The sequence below is a fragment of the Nicotiana tomentosiformis genome, chromosome 3 (assembly GCF_000390325.3).
Source record: "Nicotiana tomentosiformis chromosome 3, ASM39032v3, whole genome shotgun sequence".
Lineage (NCBI taxonomy): Eukaryota > Viridiplantae > Streptophyta > Magnoliopsida > Solanales > Solanaceae > Nicotiana > Nicotiana tomentosiformis.
In genome coordinates this window covers 81,660,290-81,669,294 of record NC_090814.1, presented here as the reverse complement: position 1 = coordinate 81,669,294, position 9,005 = coordinate 81,660,290, and the positions used below count along the sequence as shown (strand labels likewise).

General features: G+C 34.4%; 1 protein-coding gene across 3 annotated transcripts; it reads left to right on the top strand.

Annotated features, from left to right (window-relative positions):
• The first annotated feature begins 751 nt into the window (after window positions 1–751).
• LOC104105800 (E3 ubiquitin-protein ligase BIG BROTHER-like) lies at window positions 752–5,379 on the top strand. Of its 3 annotated transcripts, none has more exons than XM_009614190.4 (8): window positions 752–893; window positions 1,942–2,129; window positions 2,229–2,448; window positions 3,615–3,655; window positions 3,747–3,803; window positions 3,939–4,063; window positions 4,402–4,510; window positions 5,092–5,379. In XM_009614190.4, exons 2-8 carry the CDS (start codon window positions 2,004–2,006, stop codon window positions 5,128–5,130), a joined length of 717 nt encoding a protein of 238 aa, XP_009612485.1. In that variant the 5' UTR covers window positions 752–893; window positions 1,942–2,003; the 3' UTR covers window positions 5,131–5,379. The 3 variants fall into 3 exon arrangements, with proteins under 3 accessions (XP_009612485.1, XP_009612486.1, XP_009612487.1); XM_009614191.4 differs by having other exon boundaries at window positions 815–1,006; XM_009614192.4 differs by lacking the exon at window positions 752–893 and adding an exon at window positions 956–1,160.
• The last annotated feature ends 3,626 nt before the right edge of the window (window positions 5,380–9,005 follow it).

Genomic DNA, 9,005 nt, shown 5'->3' with positions numbered 1-9,005 from the left:
CAGACAACCCAGTAGAGTTTTATGGGCACATGAGCTCAGTTGATAGCGGTGAACAACTTTTTTGCTGGTTTGACGTCTTGAGGTGACGATTTATCCCATAAAAAAAATACCTAACATTTTGTTGTTTTTATAAATTATAGAACATCGAAGCCTGCTTATATCTTTCAATCATTTAATGTAATGTACATCTTTCAACAATCAAAAGATGGTTAGGTGCAATTTCCCATCTTAAATTAAATGAAACTTCCTTATAAGAAAACGACATAATACATTTAAGATTATAAGAATACAAGAGTATTTTTTTACCTGTTATACACACTTCTAATTTTTATAGCTATTAAATTACGACACATAAAAATGGCCGATATCTTTTTCTCTAGAAAAATTCACATCACTGTGGAAGTGGAACCCGTGGCCTGCATTTCCCTCAACGTGTCCAGTGTCCACATTCCTTTCATCTCTGTTATGTCTACACTATTAGTCGTCACTTTTACTGTCTTTTGCAAACAAACAAGCAGTAAATATGGGAAACTACACATTGCAGTTTTTAGCTCACCGCTAGTAAACACTGAAACTTTATCCTCAAATAATCTAACAAAAGGGCAAAAAGGTTGTGTAAGAAAGAGATGCAAAATGTAAATAGGCTATATTCACTGTTGTGGCTGCTTGTGAAACTTACCATCAGTGGCACCATTATAAACCAGTAGTAGCACTTTTCAAAAAAGCAAAGTGGACCCCTTCTATGTCTTGCGTTCCCACCAGCTTCCTTGGATTTAATATTCATCAGTTGCTATCATTCGACCTTTTCTTCACTATTCTACACTCTCAGTTAGTAAGATGACCTGCTTAGCCTTAGAGTCAAGACCCCCATCTCGTTTGCTTCTCTGAAAAAGGTAAATTTTTTTCTCTTCCTGTCTTTTTAAAGTTGCGACATTTTCATGAATAATAGCGAGTCAAATTCAAGAACGCATCTTTTCTTGAATTTGCATTGCAAGATTCTAAATGGGTATGTTGATTTTGATATAAAGTTACAATCTTTGAATCTTGCCAGTTCTTCTCATTCATATGTTTCCAATTTTTGTCATAATTGAGTATGAGCATAGGATTTGCCCGGGTCGAGCCTGGTGACCCGGTAATTATACTGGGGAAGGACAATTAATGTAAGGTGTAAAATGCAATTAAATCATGATTTCCTGCTTTTGCCTTTCTTTACCATCTTGAATTTTCTTGATTTGTGAATTTATGGGGGTAATTAAGGTCATCTTAATTTTCAGGCATGATTTCTTTTTCAGAATGCATATAGTGTGGGAAAGTCAAGTCAACTTAGAGAGCCCTTTTCTATTACTGCATAGATAAGCGTTTGGCATTTTTCCTTGTATTTGCAATGACATTGTATATTGCCTATACCTGAATTGGTACTTTTCCTTGTCTGGTGCTGGTCAAGTGCTTATTATTAATTCTCATAGGAGTAAATATTTAAGGTGTCAAAATCAGTCATTATTGGCATTTTGTGGAATTGTCGAATTAGCTTAATATATTTGCAGAGTATTTTTGGTCGTCTGCGGTGTCTGATAGTAGTCTAATTTTCAAAAACTTTGCACCTGTGGCATTATGTACAATATTTTGAAGAGGGCAGAGATGATCAAAAGCTATTAAGAGACAATCTTGTTCTTCAGAACTCTTTGGTTTATAGTCATGAATGGTTCATCATAATCCTTTTAGGGGCACATATATTTCTTTGTCCTGTCATTTGTCCTCTAATGTAGCCCATTTCACAATTCACAAAAGAGGTTAGATACATTCATATAAAGTGAATCTGAAAAAATCACCTATTTGTGGTAACCACCTTTTACATACTATGAAATATGAAATTCTTTATAAGCCTCTTTCAAGTTCTTTATTCAACTATACCTTAGTTCTGATCAACTTCAAATTCTATAGACGGTGAAAGGGTCCTGCAGTCTGAAGAAGGATAGTGCATAGTCATACCTGAAACGTTTACAATGAGTAATAGCTTGTTGCATACCCATTATTCAAGTGGTGGAATCCCATCCGAGATCGCTGAGAATATAAAAGATCTTTTTCCTGAGGATGGTGATTTGAGTTATGAAGAAGTTCTTTTGCAACAGGTATTATGGAATGAAATGAATGTTCTGCACAGGGTTCAACACTGCACACACACTTTTGTTAAAAGAATTTCTGTTGACAATTGGTTTCTTATCTTGCAGGAAACTGTTTACTTGTCATTTCAAGCAAATGGGAAAAACAGGAATATGAGCTCTGAATATGGTCAAACCAGTAGAGGGCAGCAGGTATCAGCACAAAAGGGTGATTCTTCTCGAAGCTTTGAATCACAATTGGCTCTGGATGAAGCTTTAGCTAGATCGTTGCAGTTAGGGGATGATTTTGAGGATTTCTGCAGAGATGAGCTTAATTCTACTGTGGCTGGTAATTTTGTAAGAACATTATTTAGCCAGTAAATTCTTGGTCATACAGCTCTTATCTCTGCTTTTTATTAGGGTACATTATTGCCCGGGTTTTCTTATTTAGACGAACAAATATCTCTAATTGCCTCATAATCCTAATTTGTCTTCTTTCCTCTGTTAATAGGGATTTGATATTGTTCTCTGAGATTAAAGAAGATGTTAATCATCTTATTATGACCGATCTATAAGTACAACTGCGACCAATGATATATACATACCAAGATGTTAAAACTTTGCCAAATTTAAGGCTTTTCTACACTGAACTTTAGAATGAATGAAACACTAGTACTTTGTAATCTAAAAACTTAAATACTAAGGATAAGGAACTCACTGAATGAACATAATCATTGGGACAGTGAAGAACGCTAATGTATTGGTAATTGCTGAAAGAGTGTCGTTTTTCCTGGATTCCCCAGTATGCAAGTGTTATGAACTGTTTATACAAAATTCAATCGATTAAGAAATTTGGAATTACGTCCTGAGTGGTATGATGTAAAATGTACTCCCAAAAAATGTTTTATCATAGAAATCATTTCCTAGTATCTTTTTGGTGATTAGTTGAACATTTAATTGGTCGATAGTGCAAGGCTTTTTGATTAAAAAAAATTGGTCGATAGTAGACTGGGGCTTGATGATTTGATGTTTTGTGATTGTTATGAGTAGCAAAAAGTGGAAATAATCTTTACATATTTATAGGAGCAAGTGATATGGAGTAGGAGAGTGAGTAGAGAATGATTTATTACCACAATGCATGCAAGTTGTGTTCACTATTTTGTAAAAAGTGTTTTCCTTAAAATGATTTCTTCCCAAGGAAGATGTTTCGTGGAAAATATTTTATATCACCCTAGATAGGGAATTGTTGTTGATTTGTTCTTCATTCTTCTAAAGCCATTTCTAAAAGTGACTCAAAATTTAGAGCGTCTTGTAGGTGCGTGCATGTTCAGTATATTCTAGCGGACAGGCTATATTGTACATCTGAATAACTTTGTGGGTGAATAGAAGAGTATGAAGTAAATTAATTAAAATAGGATCTACTTTGTGGGTGTTTGAATTATAGTTTCTATTCATGTATTATAGGATTTAGCGTTCACCTTACTCATAACCAAGTGACCTCCACATTATCTGCAGGCAACAGGGGATCCCCTCCTAGAGAATCACCTCCGGTTAGGGTATGATGCAACTATTTAGTTCTCTACTGCTGTTTTTAGCTTAATAAGGTTCTATGCAAGGGTTAATACAGATCTCTATTACTGAGTGCAGTCTGGGAATACGAGCACAAGACAAGATGATATTGATCCAGATAGCATGACCTATGAGGTTAAACTGCAATCACTTTTTCTTTTTTCGTTTTGATTAAGCTTGAAATAGTTTATATTACTGTTGCTGTTTTTTCTTTTGCCGTCATGTGAACTTTCATTTATGCCGTTCCAATTGTTTCTTTCATTTTGGTAGGAATTACGGTCCTTAGGAGAAGCTGTTGGCCAGCAGAGCAGAGGGCTTTCACAAGATCTCATAAGTCGATTGCCAACTTTCAAATACAAGACCGGATTCTTCTCGAAGAAAAAGAAAATGGGAGAGTAGGATAAATACCCTTGTGATTTTATTTCTTCTATCCTGCCTATCTATTTTGCGTTAGCATTTATAGAGAAAGTGCATTTCCACCATTCACTGTTCACACATGGCTGACAGGCACAGCTAAAACTGTGGTGTATTAGTGTTCTCAAGCAACCCATTTGACAACCTTTGGAATAGGTTTTGTTTTGAAAAGTTTTTCTGGAAAGAAGTTTGTTAGAGGTTGATCCAGTAAATAACTTCATTTAAAAAAGAAATGCATAAACAAACACCATCAAACAAGTTTGAGAAATAGATCTACGATCATCTAACTATGTTGGTCCTTGCAATTTCATTTATGCAGGTGTGTTATATGTTATGCTGCATACAGAAGCGGAGATATGTTGACCACTTTACCTTGTGCACACATGTTTCATTCAGAATGTATAAACCGCTGGCTTAAAGAAAGAAAGGTGAGAAACCATATCCTCGTACTTAAGATCCTGTCCCCTTCAGTCCTGTTTAAATGTTTGTTCTCCAGTGCTTGAGTAAGATCATATGATAAAAAAACACAAATAGACTCAAAGACAAGCAAAGCTTTTGAATTGCTTCGCGAGATGCAGTAGATGTGAGGAGATTTTCACAGAGATCAAAACTCTACTCAACTTATAGTTATTAGTCTCGCCTTTTAGACTTTCCTTCTAAAGCTCACATATAAAACTTAACAAACGAATAGTATCGTCTTCTTTTACATCAATTAAATGCACAAGTTCTAGAATCCCTCTCTGTATCAGAAAAAATGGTGAGGGGATGAATATTTAGGGGTTGTAAGCGGATCACCCTGGACAAGAAGTGCAAAAGTCAGCACTTGTACAATTGACATATGGTGGTAAAGGATACTAAGTTTCAACTTACTATTCGTTTGAGATCAATATTCCACTTTTTACTGGAAAAACACTGTCCCTTTTCTTTTCCTTCATCTTTTGGGGGAAATTGTGCTGCAGCAAAAGTGACTAATATCTGTGTGTTTGTTTTTTTTGTGTGTGTGTCACAGAACTGCCCCCTCTGCTATGAAGAGGTGAAAGACGAGTGACTTTGCAAATGCAACATCCCATGGAAAGGATAAAGTCTTGTTGCTCAATTACCTGTTGGTGGTATTTGGACCTTGCCTTCAAATTCAGTTTTCATACATGTAGAGAGAATCAGCCCCGTTAAAGACTTTTAGTATTTGCTTGTAAATAGCTTCTGGATTGATTCTCCACATTTAACAATCTGTTGACATATCCTGCATTCATATGCATTATGGTGTTTCTTCTCTAATGAAATATGAATTGGAAATTTATATAGGTTTTGCTAATGAGACCAACAACAACAACAAACCCAATAGTTTCTCACAAGTGGGGTATGGGGAGGGAGGATAAGATGTACGCAGTCTTACCTCTACCCTTAGAAGGGCGGAGAGGTTGTTTCAGAGTTTTGCTAATGAGACCATTCAACCAAAAAACTGTATAGTCCTCACTTGTGGTAGCAGCTCATTTCGCAATTTTCTTGTCACCACTAATTATATGAATTAAACAATTAGTTAGCAAGGTAGATGTTATGCAGGGAGATCAGTTGGAGTCCATTTAAATCATCGTAATTTCACTTTAACGTGCTAAGTATTAGTTTCTATTTCTAAGCTGTACTAATTATATTAAAATTTATATGGTTGGGCAAGTTGTCTCAATTTAATATGTTCAATTTTTTTTTTCAAAGGATATATATAAAAAAGGGAGGGAATAAACAAAGAAGATCGTGTACGAAGTGGTTCACGTGTTATAAATATTATTTTCTGTTTCTAAGTTGTAATTCTTATAATATTCATAAAATGTGCCAAATTGCCTCAATTTAATATTTCCAAAAAGAAAAAATGTAACTGATATTGCAAAAAGAGGGATGAGAAAGAAAAAAGTAAACTACGTGATTCACGTGTTTTTAGTATTAAATTTCTGTTTCAAAGTTATAATTATAGTTTATATTCGTAACATGGGCCAGGTTGTCTCAATAAAAGTTAAATATAAAAGTACTACAAGTTGCTAGGAGTAGTTTGAAATGTTCCATAATAGGACCTAAAGAAAACGTGAAGAGAAGTCGAATCAAAATGGATCATAAAAATTGAAGGATGAAGAGTGGATTTGGTTGGATAATTAATTAATTAGATTCAAGCCCCCTCATTAGCCTATCCCAATTCTTTTCTTTACATAGATCGTTTGGTACAATGGAGTCGCAGTTACGTGAAAGACCTTTCCTTATCTTTCTTTTTTTCTTCTTAGAGGAGGTTACTTAAGAACGGTTTATACGATTTTAGCATTTTCCTTCCAAGTTGGTGTAATTGTTCTAGTATTCTTTTGAATAGTTTTACAGCTCTAAAACTTATACTTGTTTCCCCTAAAACGTAGTTCATTTTGATCAGTATTATTCGTTATATATTAAACTAGCTAATGATAGTTTAACATTTTGCATGTTATAAACATAAAATCGATATAAGACCTATTTGCTTTCAATTTCAAACTATTATGTATATTATTATTATTATTATTATTATTATTATTATTATTATTATTATTATTATTATTATTATTATTATCATTCTTAGTGTGTTTATTGATTAAATTAGTTAAAATGTAGAAAATTAAATAAAACTTAATAAGGGTGGAATCATTATAATTTAAGAGCAGAAGAACAATATCATATTAGTAGCATATTTGGCCAAGCTGAAAAATTCAGCTTATTTTGATAAGTGCTTTTCTCAAAAGTACTTTTGGTGAGAAACAGTTTGTGTTTGGCTAATTAATATGAAAATTATTTCCGAGCAGCAATTAGTATTTGGTCAAAGTTCTTAAAAATTGCTTCTAAGTATATTTTTCTCAAAAGTGTTTTACAAAAAAGTAATTTTGAAAAAAAAATTATTTTTTTCTGCTTCTACTTAAAAACACTTTTTTTTCTTCTAAAAACTTGTCAAACATTAAAACTTTGAAGAAAAAAAAAATACTTTTGACTTTGTAGAAGCTTGACCAGACTATAAGACTTAATAGTAAATTGTTAGGAAACTAGGCCCTTCACATTTGACTTGAGTGTCCAGTGTAAATGAAAGTAGAACTTAGTAGTAAAGTTTCCTTAAAATACCTTATGGAAAAGGCTATCGCTCACCCTTATAATAAGGGATACCATATTACTGCTACATACACTTTTAGAGAATTTAAATTATTTTAAAATCAGTTCCTTTTTTACAGGGGATGATCAACTACAGAACTACACGGTCGGATTGAATTTGATATCTTCAATAGAGAATATGACCATAAAATTATTATGTTCTTTTTCTAGTGGTAAATGACTAGATTCTATTTTTATGCAACAAATATCGTTAAATACTTAAGCAACTCACACTTCTTTTGTTTAAATTTGTATGAAACTCTTTCTATTTTGGGATGTTTCAAAATGTTTAACACAATTATATTTCTATATAAAGTTTTCACAACTTTTGAATATTTACATCCATTAAGTTATTCTTACTTCAATTTTAATATGAAGTTTGCTCTTCTACCAATCAGTTGTATTCTAACATTTTCTTTTATCATCAATAATATACGTATATAAGTTAAATTAACATACTAAATTTGGTGTCAAGTTAAATATCTTTAGGTAAAGTGAAATGAAAAGAGGAATCTCTTTCAAAATGCAACTAAAGCAAATTAAATGGACAGTAGCAATCGACTATAGCAGTGTGAACCCAATTTAAACATGCAGACAAAGCTTTCACATGGTGCTAATGACTGTGGGCTCAAAGATATCTACTTGATTTTGACATAAGTAGTTAGAATAATAATCATGCATATTTCCACAAGACGTGATTCCCTTTCTCAAAATAAACTTCTACCTATTGTGTGGAGAGTGGGCCATTTTTCTCTCTTAGAATCCATGTATTCCAATTTTATAATGAATGACGTAGATTTAATTTGTTAGTTCATGCTACATGTTTAATATATCTAATAAATTCAAAGACGTAAAAGATGAAACTCAATACAATTTACTATATCCTATGGAATCCGTCAAAACTAATGCGGAAAGCCAACCAATATTTTCAAATCGTACGTATTGATTTATTTATGTGGGCATGTTTAGTGGTGTAAATAGAATTTGCATAAGCAATATCGTTCTATTGTTATAATTTGTGATGGCCTGACTTAAAGTTTCATTTTGTGTCCCAAATTGCATATATTGCATATGCTTAACTAGGGATGGATTTATAGTCCTGGTGTACGTCAACTGTCATGGGCGGCTTTCCAACCATGCCCCATGACCCCTTGGACGCGCCCCGTGGCATCCTGGCCAGCCTCCCAACGCCCGTCGTCATGGTCGGCCCCGTGGTCTCGGCAGCTCCAAGTGACAAGCGCGCATGTGCCTCTGTCGCCCCACCGATAGCCATCGCCAGCGCCCAGCCACAGGCAAAAGCCAACAGCGCCGCGCGCGCAGACCCTGATGCTAAAGACAAAATTGCTGCCAACGGACTTGTTGCTGCTTTGTAGAAGACTAAGTCCTTTTCATTGTAAATATAGAGTAGTTTTGCTGCATTTTCTTTAAGTGTGATTTTCCAGCTTTCATAGGTCTAGTCATGTAACTTTGGTTTATTTTTTTAAGCATTATTAAGGGGGACCAAGCAATCAAAACTTTCAAGCAAGCAAACAATTCTCTGTACTGGTGTCTCTCCCCCCCGACACCGTCTTGTTTTCTGTAATAGCTTTCATTCAATGCAATCAAGCTTTCTTTCATTCTCAATTCTCTTTTCTGCTCTCTTTCAATTGCTCATGACATTGGTTTTCCCGTACGGCACTGACAATCTAGTCTAGCGTACGGAGGGGACCTCAGTTGGCGGACAGCAACCGTACTGACATCGGTTGCCTAGCCTTACGTCGCCCTTCCAAGGAACTT